General features: G+C 37.7%; 1 protein-coding gene across 4 annotated transcripts in view; it reads right to left on the bottom strand.

Annotated features, from left to right (window-relative positions):
• Positions 1-345: 345 nt before the first annotated feature.
• Positions 346-22,233, bottom strand: part of EFCAB11 (EF-hand calcium binding domain 11) — a 65,649-nt gene continuing 43,761 nt past the window's right edge. Inside the window, exons 6-8 of one of the 4 annotated variants that reach the window (XR_011903834.1) lie at positions 1,827-1,972; positions 861-965; positions 348-473 (exon numbers count right to left, since the gene is read on the bottom strand). Coding sequence is in view for 3 of the 4 variants with exons in the window: in XM_072338883.1 (XP_072194984.1) it covers positions 961-965; positions 1,827-1,972 (151 nt within the window). In the remaining variant the exon portion in view is untranslated. Of the gene's footprint in view, positions 966-1,826; positions 1,973-9,479; positions 12,570-22,233 lie in introns of those variants that run through there. The other 3 variants (XM_072338883.1, XM_072338882.1, XM_072338884.1) reach the window with 3 other exon arrangements.

Below are 22,233 nucleotides of genomic sequence, written 5' to 3'. Positions count from 1 at the left end.
ATGGCCTTGGGCTGATGCAGGGTGCTGGGCTGCAGGCAGGTCAGGAGAGGCTGGGCAGAAGCAGTAAAGCCCTCTGGGCTATGACACAATTTCTAATATTCTTCTGTTTCACAGTTTATAACACAGACAGATGCTACACTGAAGAGCAAAAATTCCTCCATTTTACCAAGCAGCCTTCATCAATATTATTCCAGGCTCCTGCTTGAAAAGATATATTGCTAATATCCATATGGGCAATGACAAGCACAAGATGCCCACCAAAGCACAAACGACAGGAGTACAAACATACCTTTGATTTTCCATAGATGCAGCCAGAGAAGTCATAATTCAGGACACCTCGTTATTCACTTAATTATTCATTTTGTTTATTTACAGTAGAGACATTACACATAATATGGTGTAAATCCCCAGCATCCTCAAACACCAGATGCTGTTTTTTCTCTGCAGTCCCAAAAGGAAAAACCAAGGCATCACTGTGAGAATTAACAAAAAAGCCCAATTAAATTCTTTGCCAGAATGTTAATTTCCCAAAGATAAAAGCTGCAAATTAATAAAAAGCTTCTGGTCACCTCCCTGATCAATTCTGCTCACATTAGGAATTAACAATAATTCATGTTTAAAATGGAAGATATCAGGTAAGCAAGCAATTAAAAGAAAAAAAATTGTTTTAAAACTGCAAATATGTAATGCCTCACCATTTTCTCATCTCAAATACAGATCATCAGGGAGAGCTGCTAAGGACATTCCTGTGTTCATTTGAATATTGTTACCACATCCTTCCTCAGTTTTCATTCCTCAGTGAACAATCCCAGCTTATTATTCAGTTGTTCTGCAAAGAGCAAGTTGTTCACAGTACTCACAGTTCTTGGGACTCTTGCTAGAGGATCTCCATCTTCAGGCAGTTGTTGCAGTTAAATGTATTGACAAATGCCCATTTATCACTTTCCAGAGCACGTATATTCAAGCTTGGGAAGGAACACACAAGAAAAAGTAACACAACTGAGCCTAGAAGTGTTTCCTTATTAGAAAATCTAATTCTACTGCATTGCTCAGCATTGCTGGAGGCCAGAAAGCTCAATGTTTTCTGCCTACCCTGACTTTTAAAGCAAGCTAAAGATGTCTCAGATATCTCTCACTTCTGCGGGCGGCCAGGGGTGATGTCATCCAAACAAATACTGAAGGGTGTTTTCCCATCTAGGTCCACAGAAATTGGCTGGAGCTGTGGCCAACTCTGGACCCAGCTGCTCCCCGATGTTTCCCCAGTGCCAGGAAAGCCCTAGCAGGGTATGTTGAATGGAGAGGAGGCTTCATGCTGCTATTCCATGCCCAGAGCAAACATTAAATTTTTTAGCCCCCCCCCCAAAAAAAATCAGGCATCTTCCAATTAGATTTTTGCTCAATTTGGAGAGATTATTATTACATGCACATTTCTTAAAAGGTTTTGACAGGGCACTGTTCATTTTTTTTCTATCAGAGTCCCACAGGCAGACTCACATTAGACACTTCTAGTTCATGCGTGGGACCAAATCATTGCTTTCATTATCAAGGAGCAACACATCTTAAGTTGCAACCAGACAGCTCTTCAGCAATTATGCACATACATTAACTGGCACAAGGAGGTGAAACATCAAACATAGCTTGCCAACCCGCTGTTGCCCATGTGATTTCCCTGGTAATACCAAAGACTGCTTCAGAGTTGAAATATTTAGATTTTCTGTTGATTAATTCAGGAAGGGATTTTGTAAAACAAGCAAAAAGTGCAGCATTCAACTAACTTAAGATAAGTAAAACTGGTCAGAAAACAGTGGAGTCAGAGGTTATCTCACCAGGAAGAAGGATGGATTGGATATGTGGATGTTTCTTAGAGGTAGAGGCTCCTTCCAGATGTGTTTGTGGAGTACTTTGATAATGGAATCCTGTGCGAGGATAGATGCTGCTGCAGTAACTGTTCTTGAAGTAGTGACCATGAGAACTGAAAGGAAATAAAAGCTTTTATAGTGAATTGCATGCAGTTTACAGCACAGATGCTGTAAAAGTCATAAAAATACAAAGTTGAAGATAACCCTACCCCTATCTTGCTGGGAAGTGAATAAAGCACATTTTATACTATACAGTACCAGCATAACTATAGAGTTAGATTAACTGTTACGCTCTGAAAAGTGACTATAAAATGATATTGCAGTTTCTTGTTTATTGGGCACCAATGATTTTTTGATCCAATATATTTTGTAAGTAAATATATATATATATATATATATATATATAAATGTTTTGTGTAGCTGCAAAACTTCCAAGAAATATAATTAGATTACTGTTCTCATGCTCTATCATCAGAATTCAAGATTATGCGGACAAAATAAAAGCTCTGCTGACACCTCTGATTCCACTGGCTACAGGTGAGATATTAAAAACGTGCAGGGTATCGCTCTGCAGTGCAGCACAACACAGAGACCTCCGCGGTCAGAAACAGATGAACTAGCTCAGATATCGAAAGCAGCTTAGCTTCAGCTACTTTTCACTGACATAAATTATCTCATGCATCGCTGTATGTACTGTGCCAAGCCCCAAGGCATTCAGCAACACGTGGAATGTAACCTCAGTGAAGCATGCTGCTCATTTTCAGACACTTCTGAAAATCCCTCCACTGATCCCCTCACCTTCATATTGTCTTTGAATTAAGTGAAATGGATTACAAAAAAACATACACAACGTCATCTACCTGGACTTCAGTAAGGCCTTAGGCATGGTGGTGACAGAACAAGGGGAAACAGCTCCAAATGAAAGCAGGGGAGATTAAGGTTGGATATAAGGAAGTTGTTTTGTTTGTTTGTTTTTATAATAAGGGCAGTAAAGCACTGGAACAGGTTGCCCACAGAAGTGGTGGTGCCCAATCCCTTGAGACAGACGTGGTCAGGCTGGATGGGGCTCTGAGCAACCAGATCTAGCTGCAGGTGTCCTTGTGCACTGCAGGGTACATCTAAGGGTCCCTCCCAACTCAAATAATTCTTTTACAACCACAGGTATGGAATAAAAATGTATTAAAGAAATACTAGCTTAACTCATTTTGTATGAAAACTGTACTTCTATTTGTTTCTGTATTTCCCCGAAATTATTTAAATGCATTTCTAGTGTTTCTAGCATTTTCCAAGGTTTCCTACTCATACGCTCTGGTCAGTCTGACAGAACACTGCAGTCTTGGCTTCATTTGCTTCTGGACTTTTTCCAGTTCTGTTGTTCAAAACAGTGTCCTTTCTAAGTCCCCATCAGCACTTCTGCTATACAGCCAGCAAGACTGTTTAAAGATGGTAAGCTATCTTTTTTGTGTATAACAACTTCATTAACAGAAGTCTAAATTTTGTTACATTTAAGCTAAATTCATGTCGTTGCAAAGTAAATTGCAAAAGAAGCAGGGAGGAATTTGAAGTTGTTCATTTACAGCAGGAAGATACAGTCTCTGGGGGAAAAAAAATATCAAAATACAAGCTGCTTAACTTGGCTTCAGATTCTCCTTCAGGAGAATTTTTAGGTAGACTTCCCAGGGAAATGCATTCAAAGGGTCCCTGTATTAACAGAGATTTTATCTCCTGGAAATCTCCACTTTTTCGTGTAATAACAGGATGTCACATCTGCAACCATTGTGTAACAGAAAGAGCGAAGAAAACCTCTACAGTGAGAGATGGAAGATAGGCACTTCAATTATTGTCACCCACTTTGGAAGAAGTAATACTTCCTGGAATCCGAGATACTCTGTAGAGGCTCTCAGAGAAGACCACAGCTTTAAACACAAAGTCACAGAAAAATAACCATATAACCATGTGTGTGATCTTCATTTGCTCACCTTTACACCATCTGAGATATATAAATGGATATTCAAAACAATATAAGTTACGCTTACACTCATTCTAAAATGCCTTTGCAGTGCGAGAACGACGCAAAAGGCCTAAATGTAAATGTAAATAAGAACTGCAGGCCGTGTGAGAGATAATACAATACTCAGGTAATAAGGAATCAAAGGATGGCACTGTATGTGTCAATCAACACATTCGGGTCTTGTTAAATAAATTTGATACAATTTTCATCTGAAATTACAAGTCCGTGTGTCAGCGCAGTTCTGATACGACAGCCTCTGTGAGGCACTGGGCTCAGCATTAAACAACATTTGGATTTTGAAATTACTTTATAAAAGCAACACAACAAATTCTTAAGGGATTCAAGTGCCTCACAAAGCTCATTTATGAGAAATCCTTACTGCACGTATGTGCTCAATCATTTACTGCGGTCTGCAGATCTGTTTTCTGGAAAATGAGTTCCGTGATCTTTCTTCATTAATATCTTATTCTTTAATGACTGTGTTAGTTCATTAGTTAGCCTTTTTTTTTTTAAACCACATACAAACACTCGATGCAATTTACAAACCACATCAGGCACATCTCTGTGAGATACAGGAAAAAATATATGTTTTTTCCAGTTAACTAAACAGAGGTTTTGGAGTAAAAGCTAACCAAAGGATTTGTTCACCCCTTCTTCTACATGCAAGTTCATCCTTGGATCTTTCCAACTTTGATGCCACAGTCCCTGTCAAGAGCTACAGCTTTGCTGAAAGTGCTAGAGAAGTCATTTAAAAGCCAGCAGGCGTAAGGGAGAGCAAAGTTGCTACTGAAGAATTTCCTCTCTCAGCTTAAGACTGTGGCACACTACTAATTAGCAGTTAAGATCTAATCTCATTTGCACGCTTCCTAGCTAAAAAAGCTGTACATGAACAGCAAATCTATATAGAAGATCATACACACCCTACTAAAGCCTTTGACGACTATGACAGCCTAAACTTGTTCCTTCAACAACAACTCGAAGGGTTCAATTCCTCCTAGCATTTATCTGCTTTAGCTGCTTTTACAGGAACTGCCATCTCTGAGACAGGCAGTGCGCCCTGCAGCCATCCCCACCCAGAGGCCCTGGATGCTGGGGCAGTGCGAGGGCACTGAGCAGGGCAGCCTCCTCAACCGTGTGCTCTTCCCCATTGGCACAGTTGCAAACAGGCTACTGAACTAGACAGACCGTGGACCTGACCCTACAGCGCATTTCTTATCCAGCGGGACTAAGCTGCCTGATTTCTTTATGTCCTTTGGCCTATATACACCATATCTAAGTTTATTTTAGTTCCACACTGGAGCTAGAGAGCTGCTACAGTAAACTGCAATAATGAATCACTGAAGTAGAGAACCAGCACCTAATAAGTTTCAGTATTAAATGATTTTTTTAAATTTTAAATAAATCCACATGACTCACTTTTCTTGAGTTCCAGTAAATTTAGGTGATTTGCTAAGTTTAGAAACCTACAGCTGCTCTCACGGGTTGTCATGAATGGAGAAAATAATCTCTCCAAGAAGCAGTCTCTGCCTGATCACAATACACCCAGGCTGTGGCCCTGCAACAAAACAGCCTGGCAAGGCTGTAGAGGGTGCTGTGAGGGCTCTCAGCGGGTGCTGAGCATAGCTTCAGCCTCAGAACAGCAGCGCTGTGTCAGCACAGCAGAGTTCAGGACCCGAGCCACGCTCCGAGGCAGCATCCTGCATGATACTGCCTTGCAGAGAACAGATGCACCAGTTGTCAAGGAGCAGCCCAAGGATCTCTGCACCACAGCTCATGCTCTCAGTGAGCTCTGGGAGCAACACTGTCACTGTAAGGAGTGACACATTCTGGAAGCCAACAGTTAGCTACCTCAATAGTTTTGCAGATTGCAAGAGTCATCTTCCTATTCACACGCAGGTGCTTAAATAAGTGGGGAAAAAAAGTATATCACTTTCCTTTTTATTTGTTATTGTTACATGTATATTATTCCCAAGTTACAAAATTATTTTGTGATGTAAAGTTACATGATGTATGAATGAAGATAATGGAAAAAAAAATGAACTCAAACTGGTTCCTAATGCCATTTCTGAATTAGCTGTACTACCATTCCACTACTGAATTGTCAAGTTATTGTTATGAAAGCTATAGAACATAAAAAGGGAAATATCATTATGCCACTACATAAAGCCACAGTTATTTCCTCAATTTCAGTAACCAGTGGAGTTCTGATCATCTGAAAAAGATTATGGAAGGACTGAAGAAATACAAAGAAAAGAGAAAGTGTGATTCAAGATGAAATCACCTGTGTAATACAGGATATAATAGCAATGAGTTGTAAATCTCTTACTGCTGGACACACAGCATGCTGGAGACGCATCACTCTGTGTGCCTCTGTGTTAATCATTGTTACTGCCAAAGAAGGCTGGGCATTGAGACAGGTGAATTTCAGGTCCATCCTGTACAACAGAAACAACCTCCTGGCACTCAGTTTAACCTTTGGGATTCTGCTTTTCATCTTTAGGTGGTGGAATCCTTAGGCTCTGTCTAGATGGGGCTTCTGTGTACCATCATCTGCACTGTTCTGCATTTAGACTTACTGGGACAACTTTGGGGCAGTATTAACATCTCCAGTAAATGCTGTTCGTTTTCAAATGCTAACTATGGGAAAAGACCAAACAAACAAACCCACACCACCATAGGAGCCTTCCACCTCCCTTTCCCAACTCAATTAATTCAGATGAAGAGTACCTAAGGGAAAAGAGGGTTTTAAACATGCTGCTAATACATTTGCTAGTTATTAGGTGGTGACGGATGGGGCAATGGGGACTACAATCTACAATATTTGTTGCCTTTCCACAAGGCTGCTCTATTTAGGCACACCAAATCAGTTCTAGAATAGTGCTTGTTTCTTCCTAAACAACACTATCAAAATACAGAATTTCAAGTTCTCCATCTGACGCCTTCTGAGACAGCTAAACGTATCTGTGTGCTGCTTCTCCAACAGAGTGGGTGAGCAGAACTCCAACTGACGTATTATTTGTATTCTTTTAACACTAGAATTTCATGTTACTAACTCTCAAAATTGTCCTTTGCCAGGAAATATGTGGCACTTACAAAATCAGTACAATGTTTGACTATGACATGATTCCACAGCATCTGTTACATCTCAATATGTCACTGAATATTTCACAATTATTTAACATCTATCACAGCTTCCTACTCCAAGAAAGACTAAGAATTTCAAAGTTCTCTCTTCTAGCATAAATGTTTTGCAGCTACTGAGGTTCTCTCAGTGCACTTATCTTAGGTCTTCTAATGAGGCAGCTCATCCCAAGAGGTACTGCTCTACCTGTCTTACTTCTCAAAGCTAGTTTGTAAGGCAGATTTATCTACGCTCTTCGTAGCATTCTTGTATTTAGTAAAGTTGATAGTTTCTTTCAAAACAAACAAACAAACAAACAATCACATATTGATTATTTTAACTTGGAATGCCTTTAACATCATTAGGTAACTAAACGCAAACTTGACCAGACATTTTGCAGTGCACATAGCAGTACTCCTCCTTACTGTCAGTGAGGCTGTGATTTTCAATGCAGCACAGATAGCAAATAATCTTAAAGACCAAACCCTTTCTGGCTAACCCTACATAGCAAATACCTCAGTGACAAAGCAGTTGTTCAGTATTTTGATGGCACTGGTGTTGAGGCTCTTACAAAGTGAATTTGTGGAGTTTAATATGAACTGGAATCAGTCTGACTCACTAGATAAGGAATTCTCAGCATATGTTTTGTCTGAAGCTGTTGAATAAAAACTGTCACAGAATGATTTTCCCTTGTCCAGAGATCCACCTGCCCCAGGCAATCCCATGCCACCCTTCTGCCTGTCCCAGTCAGATGACAGCAGCATGTCACTGCCCTGCTTCCTTAACAATTCATATTGAAAAGAAGACTTATTTCCAATTCTGCACATTTTCTATCTGACACCATGATGTTGGTTGCTAAACTGATCCCAAACTGAGTTTGATTTACATCCAGAAGTTCATGGCTTGGACAGAAGGACTGAAGCCATTGAAAACAGCCCCACGAGGACACTGATGGCAGCAGCATTGTTTTTTTATTTCAAATTTAAAAAATAAAAAATATCAGACATGCAGAATGGGATACCTTGCTGCTGAGATTGTTTTTCTGATAGCCAGATGGAGATTCTGGGCCCAGGAGATGAGCTCAGACCATCCCCTTTACAACAGCATATGTAGAGAAGAGCATTCACAGCCCTTAAGCTTTTTTCCTTTACTCCAGTACAGCTGCAAGATGTTTTGGCATCTCTTTGCCATGTTGAAAAGGGACCATCTTTCCGCAGAGCTTCACAACCCCTGTCTGCTAGACCTTGCCTCCTATGCCTACAACACCATAAAGGCTCAGCAAACTGGACCAATACACAAGAAGTGGAGAAGATCAAGGGATTCTCTTCAGAACTACTCTATGCTTTGAGCACAGAGATTAACACATGTGCAACCTATATGAGCTCTTTCAAAATTCATCTCTAATTACAAATTTCTTGCAAGACAAAGACTCAGATATGTGTCTCTAAAGAACTGTGATTAAAATAACTTGTTTAGTCACATTATTGCCAGAAAACAGTGCACTGTATTTGCTCATAATGTTGCAGGCAATCAGTACGCAAAAAGTTATAAAAACAAGTCTCTTTATTTCCATTAGGGTAGCTTTCCATTCAGAGAACAGCGTTAAGTACAAAAAGCAGGAACGCAGCTATAATTCATACTAATTTTAAGATGGCATTTCACTGCCAGAGTGTAAAACTGATGAGATAGTAAATGAGAGTCGTGCCAAAGCTTTTCTTTGAACTGTGACATTTGGTGTGTCAGTTAGTTACTGAGTATGACTTATCAGCCACCACCCACCCAGCTGATTAAAGATAGAAGATACAGTAACACTGCCACAAGCCTAAGGTACTAAGTTTTATTTTGGGAACCTCATAAGGACACACTGAATATTCTATGATGTAGTGCATGTACTTATTCCCATATTCTTCTGATTACTGAGTATATGGACAGGAGATTCATTTTCTGATACAACAGGAATAAAAAGGAAACAAAACATTCCAGTGAGGAAAGTCTTGATGCTCGGCTCAGTCCTCTGAACTCTTTCAATCAAAGCTGTCCTGGTTTTCACTATCCTACACTGCAAGCTACCAGGGATATCAGGTTGCCCAAAGACCACAGTTCAACAACTGCTCGTTCCATCAATGAAATCATTCAAGTTGTTCCCAAAAAAATAACACATAACTAAATTCCAAGAGCTTTAGTGAATTACAGAAGTTCCAGGAGAACAAAACAAACACATTTTGAACGTATGGTTATATAATTTATTTGCTTTAAAGTGGCAGCAATAAGCTAAGCACACACAGCATTCACATGAAAATAATTTGAGCAGATTATCACTCATTTGAAAACTCAAATGTAAATGTTCTTTTCACAGGTGTTTTTTAACAAGCAAATCCTGCTTGTTAAGTAACAGGCATCAGAAAAGAAGACAAAGTCAACACAAAACAAAGCTAATATGTTCTTAAACTTCAAAAAGACAGTGTAACAGTAAAACCTGAAGACTCACCTCTGTGCTGCTCCACAGGACGTATCAGAAAATACTTAATTCAATGTTCAATTCATAGAAGTTCAGACCCAAAATGGCTGTCATCAAACTAAACTTGTTTTCTTGAGCTTCTATTATTGCTGCTAGGAAGCATTACAAGTAAGAAAGTAACCCGTTGGTGAGTGGATATTCCTTTTCAAGTAACCCTAGAGTTACAACTGGTGAGCTATATTGATCACAGCTTTCCTATTGACAAAAAAGGAAGCTGTTACATCAGCAATAGAACACATACAAAAATGAAAAGCATCTTTCATCCAATCCTTGGGTAGCTGCTGTTTTTATTCCCCAAATCATTAGCGAGAATAACCTCCCACTTCACCCACCCTACTAAATGTCATTCCTAATTTTATCAATTTGCAGTGATAGCTGAAGTGTTCTGCAGTTTGCTAATCAAACTCTGATAAACACTGTCTGGTAATTAGCTTTTATTCAGCTGTTCAGTAGAGACTGCATCACCTGAGCCTACTCAGTTCCACTCAGCTGTGGTCACCTACAATTTCCTTCTACAAGTCTTTGAGGGAGGGGAAACCAGAGTGCGTAAGAATAGAAGCTCTCTTAAAGAAAAAAAAAAAAAAAAAAAAAAAAAGTGTTTAAGAAGGAAAAAAATGGCCTTGAAACATGGTAACATTTCATTTCACTGACCATTTTCTAGTCACAATAATTCAAGTTCTCACCAACTTTTAAAGTCTCTGAGAAAATGAGGATTAAGAGTATATAAAGCAAAGGAAATAGAGGGCACTTTCTTCTTGGAAGTTCCTTGCTACAAATACAAGACATATATATCTTAGAAGGAAAAGTACAGAGACCTTTCTGTCTGTAATAATCTTCAGCAGAAGGTTATTGACCTACAGTCAATAAACTGCAGATATTGTCAGCTATTTACAAAGAAAACCACGGTTAGTTTAGAAATACTAACAAGATATCACAGACTTTTCAATGGCTAAATGGAAGCTAGTACTGAAAACAAGATTTCCGTAAGATAGAAACCTCACAGTTGCTCCTTAATAAGTAATTAGTTTGAAATAAATAAAATGATACTGCATGGAATTAGTGTTTAGGACAGGTGTAGGGGCCGGACACCTGAGTCAGCAGACTTAAGTACTCTGATCAAAAACGTGTAGTGTAAGTAATAGCACAGCAACCCATCATGCACTTTTTTCATGAACGCGTCTAGACCTGTAGCAACTGTCCCTGTGGGAGAATAATTCAATCTTCTGTGTCTCAGCAGAGACTGTGATGATATTGCTAATTAACATCCATGATGATGACTCTCTTATGAAAACATTCATCTATTGGGAAATAGCATTTCTAAGGTTAACTCTCTATCTATTAGCAGGTCTTTCCATCACCTTTCAAAGGTAACACCATTTCTCTTGCGCTGATTAGCACAGAAAGCATGCTATTTGAGTTACAGCCTAGTTCACCTAATGGATACCTGGTTCTTGAACACAGAATCAGAAATATCTGCTCATATATTCAGTGCCTCCAATTTCATCCCATTATTTATGTGCTATCAGCCTTGGAATTAAAGAAGATTTCACTTCTTATGTGTCTAGTTATGGTACACGTATGAAATTGGAACAGAAAACATAGATGTTATTTATAAACAATTTGCCCATATATTATATTTTGGAATGCCTCACTAAAGTTAGGAAGATGTTGAAGATTTCTCTTTTGACTTAACAGTAGAACTGACACACTTTTCCTCTTACTGGTCATTATTGTTTTATTCATTTACAGTAGTATTAAACGTGTGCTACAGTCTGTAAGTTTACATGAGGAGGGCTTTGCTTCTGCACAATTTCAGAAGGAATCTCCAATTCAAGCAACTTAACAACTGTCAAGAAAACAGGAATGGAGCAACAGAAAGAAGCATATGATCAGAGATTGATGACTATAATGAATCTATTACTACTAATATGAACACACAAAGGCAGTAGGAAGTAAGGAATCGCTGATAAAATAAATAGAATAAGAGGATTTACCTCACTACAGCACTGCTTGGAAGAGTGTATATAAAGTTACAGGAGGCAAGAACATCATCTCCATAAGTAGTAACTCAATGAAAGAGATGAGGAGGGAAGAAGGAAGGAAGGAAAGAGGGAAAGGTGGGTGTGTCCACAGTGATAAACGCTTCCTTTTTCTTCTTCTCAACAATTGGAAAATTCCCTGATCCTGCTGAACCACATACATTCAAATTCTTCACTAGAAGTCAGCTGTAGGCTTGAATAGTATTTTCAGTCTGCCATACTGAAGTTCATGAAGCAGACCAAGTTTTATTCTTAATTCAATTTAGAAAATTGTTTCAAAAGGAAATAATTATTCACGTTCATTTTATCTTCTTTTTTCTTTTCTTTTTTTCTTTCTTTCTTTTTTTTTTTTTTTTCCTTTTTACTATATATACACAGTTCTCAATTGATCAGTATTAAATCTGGTAGATAATAAACTAAAAGCTGTTAAATTAAAAATAATTTGCAATATAAAAAAGAACACTATATGAAAGTGAAACCATAAAGGAAAGACAAATATGCTATTAATTTTGAACAAACAAGCATTATCCACCATGATTTTAATGAGTTTCTACATGTGTGAGATATTCTGGTCAGTCAACAAAAGACTGTTGAAAAATCAAATGAATACATTTCACAATAACTGGAAATCAGAGTCAGTTCTTCTCTATCTGCTAAGTCAAAAAGTACTGAGTTGCATTTCCTAACTAGGGTGACTGGGAATCAACCGAGTTTTCAAATATTTTAAGTATTCCATGCACACACACACATGTAAATTAATACACCCAACTTGTCAACAGTAAAGCTTCAAAGGCCGTTCTTCAGAGCTACACTTACAGTCAAAGTTCTTAAAATGCTGGCTGAAACAAATGAAGTTTCATTGATTTTTAAATAACTTGAGATCTAAAGTTTTCACTTTGTCTTTTCACCAGAGAGCATACTTCAGGCGAAGTACAATGGTGATACTTCATCTTGTCCGTGCTTCATTGCACATTCAAACTCTTTGAAGCTGATGCGCCCATCAGAATCCTGATCAACCTCTCTATAAGAGAAAAGAAATCTGGTTTTTAAAACCCAAAAGACGTTACGTGAAACAGACGTACTTATTGTAGATATTCAACACCAACATTGTTTTGAAGAGCTCAACTCCTACACATTCAAATTCTATACAATGAACCGAAATACACTTTTTGCACAGTGCATCTCATTTGAGGAGTTGGAAGATTTTGAAAAAGAAGTATCATCCTGTTTATTCCAGAGGAAGCAGAAGTGAATTACAAGATGGCAATTTGAATTCTATACATTTTGCATTTTTAGCACAAATTCAGCTCTTTCACATCCTCCCTAGTTCCCAAAATTCAGTTATCTGGGGTGGAGATCCTCAGAGTTCCACAACACAGCATAAAATCCAAGACTTTTAGGTTATAAAATATCATAAGCTTAAATTTCAGTTTCCCCAAATTGCCCTATAACCTTTCACATACCTCAAGCAGCTCATTTTGAAACAAAGATTGTGTTAACAAGCCTAATAGTTGTAGCTATAAGAAAAAATGCTCTTCTGCATGTATATATGCTAAAGTGAGTATTCTAATGCTCCAAGGAACACCACTGAAAAGAAAAACAACTTTTCCTATTTTTATCCCCACGATATAAGCTGATAGAGGACAGCAATTTAGTTAATGTCATTAACATATAGGCCTAGGCTATGTCAAACAGTTTACAAAATTTAATGTAGTGATGGATTGGGCTGACAAAAGTCTTCTGTAAAGTACTCATCTTAGTTCTGTTTACCTTTTTTACTAGAAATGTGAGAATTATATCGAAGTTAACATTAAATAATTAAGAAGCTGATGAGCTGTTGGAGCTCAAAATCTGTTCACTGTCTCAGAAAATATTTCGTTTGTGCAATCCAGCATTCCATCACTGACTTGGAACAACATTTATAACTATTACTGATAAAATCTGCAGATGACACAAAAATTGGTGGTATTATAGTTCTGCAAACTTTGCCATCACCATTAGTGTTGAACAGCAGCATTCACACCACCCTGCAGCATGCAAGGTAGGATGCATCTTTTACACAGATTAAATGGAAAACATCAAAATAATCCAGGCTGTTTAACAGTAGCAGCCTTTGAATGCTCTGGAAATTTCAAAGGGATTCTAGATCCTGCAGAGGTGGTACAGCACCTCAGTTCTAAAGAAAGCCTCACACAAAGAGACAGGATGTACTATTCTATGTATGCTTCCTTAAACATATGCTAAAAACAAACTATTGACTTCTTGTGACATGAAACAGTCTCTGGACTTGGTCAGATGAACTTCAGACCTCATGGTGCAACAGTGAACCTCACATGTCCATAAACCTATGAAATGGCACACTACCATTGTGGAAATACGTAAATGAAAGTAATTCTTTCAGTTTATTGTTGGCTCTCAATCAAGACTAAATCATTTTCATATTTTGCTGCTTTTCAGGTAATGACAGGTTTGGGATCGTAGAATCATAGACAGGGTTGGAAAGGACCGACAAGAACATCTAGTCCAACCATCCTCCCATTACAATTGTTACCACAAGTCGCTAAACCATAAATGGATGACTATCACCTATGTGTCGTGGTGGACAACATGAGAGCTGATAACTCAACCTGATGAATTTCTTGGCAGAACGGATCCTTTCACATATCATATGCTGTAATACCAACAGATGCAAACATTCACCAGCAAGGGACAAAAGCAGGTCATAAGTACAAAACGGAGATGCTGTCTTGGAAAGCAGTAACTGACAAGAGCTGAGGAGTCATAAGAAGTAATCAAGTGAAGATTACTTCCTACTGTGATGCTTTACATAAGAGGGGAAATATGATCCTTGAATGAGTAAGCAGGATAATATCTAAAACAAATACGACAGATTTTATTTCAGAATACAGCACTAGGAAAATTTTGAGGAAAATACTGTGTCTAGTTTCTGCTGCCTACACTTCAAGAATGATACTGAGCAACTAAAAAGAACTGAGAAAATAACTGCATTAAATTAGATGAGTTCTGGAAACGATGCCTTATAATGAGACATTAAACACTCAGTTCAAAAAAAGGATTAGTGAACTGATTCTATCAAATCAAGACCACAGGTATCTCTCTAGGGAAAATACTTCAGATAGTAAATATCTTTTAAAGGAATAAGGAACGACATGATGGTAGACACCAGTTGGAAACCAAAGCTAGAAAAATTTACATCTTAAATTAGGTTTATTTTTTTTAAATGAAGCTGGCAAGCTATTGAGATAACTAAACTATGGATTATGAGATGGTTTCTCTCTCCTGAAAATCAAGGCTATGTATTCATATGTATTTCTACAACATGTATTCTAGTCAAAAGCAATACTAGGTTTAATTACTTCAGGACAGACTCACTCCATGGTAGAAATCATCATCCTTTGATTTGCATTGTAGGTACCTCAATTATCTGATAAATTATTTAAGCACCTTCCATCAGTAACAGAGCAAAATAAGCATTTCTAGAGAATATCTATATTCATGGTTAAAGGTAAGTGAAATGAAGCCTTCCATGAAATTCTAAACAAGGCTTAAGAACCTGGTGAGTTTTGTGATTGAATAATGCCATCAAATTTATCCACTGATACATTCTTAAGCAAAAGACACTGGAGATGATGAATGATGTCCACGTTTGTCTTGCTTTTACTTATACATCCCTATGTGTACATTGATGTTTTTCAGACAAACAGAAACCCTGTAAGAAGTTATCTGAGCATGTTCAGAGGATCTGTTCTGGATTCTAGCTGCAGTGTCCCTGTTCACCGAAGGAGAGTTGGACTAGATGGCCTTCTGAGGTTCTTTTCAACTCTAAGGATTCTATGTTTCTATGAACAGTTTAACCATCCCAGGCCAGTTTGTTTACCCTCTTGCCTCTGACAGCAGCCATCAGTTGGGTATGTATAGAAGAAAATGGTGCGTCTAGTGATGTTCCCTTGATTTATTTTCCCTTGTTCTATTGTCAGTACATTCACAGATTTCCTAAACCAGACATGCATGTGTGTATGTAAATATTCTTGATGCATTTTTATCGCATTTATTTTTTCTAGTAGATTTTCAAGCCCATGTGAAATCCACAGCTTTGATACCTGCTCTATGAACAAGTGCCTCATCTTGTTTTGAACCTGCAAGTGATGTGACATTCCTATATTTTCAAGGGTTAACCATCACTGAAGATTTTTTCTAACAAAAAAACTATTATATTTTAATGACTGTACCTATTACTATAATCTGCGTTATTTGCAAGTAAATTATTTCACTCAAAGAAGATGAACAGATTCAAGTACCTGAGAGAATGCATAATAATCAAATAGTAAAAACTATATTTTTTTAACACCATAAGGTATTCTCAGAATATAATTCTGGAAGATCAATTCACAAGCATTTTAGGTTAGTGCTGACAATCTGGCTAAGACAAAGTTAGTAGGAATTTTGTCATTAGCACGGATTTCATCCCAAATATCTGAGTTACTTAAGAGTCATAGAATCATCAGTGTTGGAAAAAACCTCTAAGACCATCCGGTCCAATTGTCCACCAATCACCAATATTTCCCACTAAACCACGTCACTCAGTACAACAACCAAACATTTCTTGAATATCTCCAGGGCTGGTGATTCCACCACCTCCCTGGGCAGCCTGACCACTCTCTCAGAGAAGCATTTCCTAACGTTCAACCTGAATCTCCCTTGGTGCAACTTGAGACCATTTCCTCTAGTCCTGCTGCTAGTTACATGGGAGAAGGGGCTGACCTTCACCTCACTACAACCTCACTTCAAGTAGGTGTAGAGAGCAATAAGGCCTCCTCTGAGCATCCTCTTCTCTGTACTAACCAATCCCAGTTTTCTCAGCTGCTCCAAACTAAACTTGTGCTGCAGACCCTTCACCAGTTTCGTTGCCCTTCTCTGAACACACTCCAGGGCCTCAATGTCTTTCTTGCAACAAGGGGCCCAAAAATGAACACAGTACTCAAGGTGTAGCCACACCAGAGGTGAGCACAGGGGGATGATCACCTCCTACAGGCAACACTTTCTGATGTAAGCCAGGATGCCATTGGCCTTCTTGGCCACCTGGGCACACTGCAGGCTCACGTTCAGCTGAGCATCAATCAATACCCCCAGGTCCAGTCCCTCTACACAGTCTTCCAGCCACTCTGCCCCTAGCCTGCTGCATTGCCTGGGGTTGTTGTGGCCAAAGTGCAGGACCTGGCACTTGATATTGTTGAAGTTCATCCCATTGGCCTCAGCCCAGCTATCCAGCCTGTCCAGATTGCTCTCTAGGGCTTTCCTTACCCCATTTATGTTCACTATGTATGTCCTCAAATGAGCTTCATTTGGAAGCTCATCTTGAAAAATGACCCTCTTCTTTATACAGTGTTTGTTCTACATTCCAAAAGCCGCCAAATGACTCTTTGAATTAAGTATTACTTTCTGACCAACCTTTCAGCAGAGATTATCAAGATATGCTGGCTGATATATGACTAATAAACCAGTAAGTAGTTAGCATTTGTGATCTGAAGAAATGCTGTCTTGATTTAAATGTTATGGATTTTTGAAACCTTGCCAGAAGTCATCTAAAATCTGGAATGGCCTTGGAGTGTTAAGTTTTCCTTTTTCTCCAGCTGAAACCAATGATACATTCACTCCTATGATTATGAAAATACTTCGTCACAGCATACTGATCTTTATTTCACAAACTAGTACTCATTTAACAATCTTAATAAAGAGATGTTTCAAGGTATGTGGTGCTGTGGGTAGACTGTGTGGTCTTTCATTGAAAATTGAGTAATAATCACCATCACAAGTTGCTGACTGTGAGGCATAAATTATTCTCTTATACAATTATGTAGTTGAAGACTCCCCAAATCACCTAAGTGTATTTTCACAGCAAACTGGATTAGATAAATGGTACTTCCCATCTGACAGGAATATTTTAACGTAAATCTAAGTAGAGTAAATGAATAGCTTAAAAGACTAATGTCGGTATAAATTGCCTCTTGAAGTTTCATGTTTATTAATTCACGGAAATTAGTACTTATCAGAAAAGTATCCACATGCAAATACTGCTTACTCGTTTATAAATAACTGTATATATTAAGCAGGCACTCAAGCTTTTTTCCCACCATCCCTGAAACAATTCACACATGGTCAGACCTTGCAGGTCCTAAAACAAAAACACTCACCAAAAGCAACATATACAGCACGTTTTCTTTTTGTATGGACTATCACAAAAACAGCACCCTTCAAGTAGGCACAAGATTTGAAATAATCTTTATCTGGTTTATATATAGGTTCTCATTAACCCATCATATCTATCTGAAACATGTAAAAGTAAAGATTAAAGATTTTAATTCTGCTCTTTGTTCCCTTGATAATGCAGTATCTGACCTGAGTGGAAAATCAAGAAATTGAGAAAGCATTTCTATTACTCAAAAGAAAGAGTAGGGAATGAGCATCAAAACCAGCAAAGACGGCCACAGAGTCAGCTTTCAACTCATTAGTTCAGTAAAACAAGCCCCAGAAGTCACATAAGAGCCACAATAAATTAAACTCTGTTCAGATCACTGATGCCATTGCCATACATCATATATATGCAAGTGAGTAAGGTGGCTTAAAACTTGCTTGGATTTCTCCACTACGAAAACACAGTTAAAGATCATTAGTTACACAGTGAAGGGTTGATGGGTCCTTGCTTTGACTTTGAAAGAACTGAAGTTAAACCATGGGGAGAAATGCTCATGATACATTTTAATTTGAGTAAGACAGCATAAGCAGTTACCACAACTAAATATGAAAAGACAACTTTTTGGTTACAAATAAATGTAAAATTGGAAAAATGAGAAATTTTAACCACTTATTTCCAAACACCTTTTGGAAGTGCTCCTATGTATAGTTCTTTCATGCTTAAAGGCCCAGCACCATTCAGGTCTTACAATGTCTGCCTCTTCATTCTTCTGTTCTGGGTGTGATAATCCAAAGCTCTTTTTCTGCTAAAATAACTTTTCTCATTCTCCTTTCTCTTTAAGGAATTCTAATGGGAACATCACTGGGAACCTACTCAGGAAACCTGTGGTGATTTTACAAGGAGAAAGCACCCTAATAATCCCATTGCCTTTTTCACTAATAACAAAATATGTTCGATTTTGATCTAACTCATATATTTAAGGAAGTAGAAGCATTGAAGAAATGCAACTTGTGGTGTGATCCATAGATTTTCCTTTACAGCTCCACTACTATTTCTGACACTCTCCTTCCTCTGTCGCAGACAGAAAATCTGGAATAAGTTTCCAAGGGAACCTGTTTCCCATTAAAACATAATCACCCACTGCATGTGCCCTGGTGATAAAATTTTACAAATTATGTTTGTCTACTGTATGCAAATTATATTTAATTCCATTACCGACATCCTTTTTTACTACTTTCATTTGCTCTGTTCTCCCAGCCCTCCTTGATTCACTGTGCTTCTAAAGCAATCCGGGTAAGTGACATCTGGCTGTCATCCTGTTGGCTCTCATCTTAACTTATTCCTTGTGACTTAAAGAACACCAGAAGATCTGGAGGGTAACATGTTGCCTGTCTGCCACAAGTCAGAGATGACTGATTTACTGCCTTTTGCCTCAGATACAATTTCAAGAGCACTGAGTTCAGAATTGTCTTTTATTTCTCCATTTCACTGACTGAAAATTTCAAACCTCAGCTTTCCCCTCTGGAATTACAATACAAATAGTAACTATAAAACCTTAAAAATAAGATAATTTACAAATATCACTCTGTGAAATGCACTTGCCTACTATTTGGTCATAGGTTTATACATTCGTATTGGCTCCAGTAGAAACAATCATGAAGTAGAAAAATACATTACCATTAACTGTGAAAGGATTTTTTATTCTCCCTTGTTTACCACCTATGGAAAGAATAATGAAGTGAACAGGCCTTTTTTTTAAACTTTCCAAAGCACCAGCCTATGATATGGATTCATAAAAATATTCCACATTATTACGGTGTAATTCCAGAGCAAAAGCAGAAATTACTTGACAGTTATTTTAAAAAGATAAAAAATGAAAGAAAATGAAAGCAAAGGTAGGAAACGCATAAATTGATCACATGTGTGTAATCCCAACTGTGACATGGAGAAGTTCCCACAGCCAGAGTTTTAAATTGATTATTTATTTTGCATTCAGGTTTTATTGCTATTTATTTCATATTTTCCAACAAAACTATTAGGGAATAATTAAAACAAGAGTCAATACACTCACTGCATTAGAACCAAAGCTGTGCTACTGATTGAGCAGTGAGAATAACACTTACACGTCTTGCAAGGAGTCCCTGCCAAGGATAAAATGACCCACCAGCTAAGATTCAAGGATGACAGCTTCTTCAAAAAGCTGCCCTCTCTTCTGCTTAACCAGCTGGTTCTTCCTGTTCATAGTGCTTGCTTCTTTGTTGATGGGATTCCCGCAGAGCTCCACAGCTGTCTGGTTACTAATGCATATATTAATTTCACTTCCTTAAAAAGCTGATGAGAAAAGCCATTCTGATTACTGGAAAGTGCTGAAGAATTATATAGATACCTCTACTTTTGCTTCCTGAAACAAGGTGGTTTTAGAGTACTAGCGATCAGAAGTTTAAGTCAGATAGAAGAGTATAAGGATCCATTTAAATTATTAGAATTACATTACTATTAGGGTAGAAATGTGCTGCACTTCACCTCCAGTGCTGCTCAGTTTTTAAGCACAAAAAACAACATATCATTAACTGTGGGGAGAATTGTTCCAGCACTATATTATGTTTGGTTGTTTCTTCCCTGGGAGAAATACTGCGCCTTTTTTTGCACTGCTTGACTACTTCTCTCAATAATTGTAATATACCCTACAATATAGTACAGCCTGTTGATATCTAGTTCTCTACCTGCAATATTTTTATCCCTTCTTGTACAGTTTCTCTGATTTTCTTCTCCCTGAACACTAGAAATAGAAAAAGTAGTGTCTTGGACACTACTTTTCATCCTTGACATGAAATCAAGCATAATCTATTATATATGACATGTTATAAAAATATAAATCATTATAATTCTATACTACATAAAGTAAAACATAATGATATCTAACAAGCAATACATAACATATAATCTGTAATCTGTAACGGTTATGTAAGGATACAGTGCTACATAACATTATCGTTTTAATTATTATAATATGTAACATATGGATTATTCACAGAATGATGCAACCGTATATAATGTGGAAGGCACAGTGTTTAGATACAATAGTCTGAACTGTGCATTAAGTGTGTAAGTTCAAACAAAATCAGGTTTTACAGAGCTAAAACTAGGAGCCTAGGAAAAAGAAATGCAGATAAAATCCCTAATGGGAGGCTTATCATAGAAAGGAGATCATAAAGAGCTCAGGAATCTTAGTGGAAAAGCAACCCAGTGTGAGCTTCTGAGGAGTAGTCAAGACATAAATAGTGAACTCTTTTGTGATACATAAATAAGGAAGCAGCATTATTTACTCTGTAGATGTCACAGCTGACATCAGTACTGAAATACTGCATTCAGCTCTTGTGTCTGATTTTCTTGTGTTGTTTTTTTTTTTTTTGTTGTTGTTGTTTTTGTTGCTTTTCTTTTTAAAGAATACTTAAAATGTTCGGTGATGCAGAAACCTAACCTGATGACAATTATTTGAAAAGAGAAATTGCCTAAAGGAGTTCAGTTCCTCCATTTCCATCAGATGCTGCTGATATGACAAAAGGCTTCCTCCATGCAGAGGATATTTCATAACAAAGAAATGGTGAACAAAAACAGTCATGAGGCTTAAGGAGAGACTAAATGAAGAATAAAACAAAAATGTATAGAAAAATATGAGTCAAATTATATAGCCATATAACCTGTAATGTACAAAATAGGATAATATGTTCTTAAGATCTTTTAAAAACAACCATACTTATGTCAAAAGGGTTCAGACAATTCCTAATCTCTTCCCATTTTCTGTAACTGTATTAAAACCATCATCCTTGCTGAGGTCTAGATTCCTTATTCTGAAGCCTACTAATTCTGCCCTACAGTGCCCAGTGAAAGCACTGAAACTGACTCAAAGAATGCCTCTTGTTTCCATAGTACTAACTCATCAACTGAGAAAAAAAGGGAGTTTAAGAATCAAGTCTTTAGATAAATCTAATGCTTTTAATGTTTTCATCCTTTTGTCTACTAACAGGTTTGAACAGATTTATTTGAAAACGTGAAATACCTTACTTCATGGCTAACTGTTTTATCACTAATCTTTATCTTCTGCTGTTGCTTAAAAGCCCCACTTAGGTTTGAGGTCTCACTTAACGAGAAACTATAACATAAAGAAAACAAAGGCCAGAAAATGAGCTTGTATCTAAAAAAACCAAGAAATTAAAACCAAACAAGAACAACAACAAAACCCCCACAAAAGCTGAATTAGATGAGAACTGTTCCATTCAAATGCTGCCTAAATTGGAACTTAGGTTAAAACTTTCCAAAACTCAACACAGCAAATGGACAGCCCTCCTTACAGAGCTGCCAGGTCTTTGAGATGTGTGTTTAGGTATCACCTTGTTAACCAAGGACTCTTTGTGACAGGCACTTACCCACAAGTGCACCCAGAGATAGTAGATGCAGAGGAGGGCATGTA

The sequence above is a fragment of the Excalfactoria chinensis genome, chromosome 5, assembly GCF_039878825.1.
Source record: "Excalfactoria chinensis isolate bCotChi1 chromosome 5, bCotChi1.hap2, whole genome shotgun sequence".
NCBI classification, from domain to species: Eukaryota; Metazoa; Chordata; class Aves; order Galliformes; family Phasianidae; genus Excalfactoria; species Excalfactoria chinensis.
Note: the sequence above shows the minus strand (reverse complement) of the source record. Positions and strands in the feature narration are given on the sequence as shown.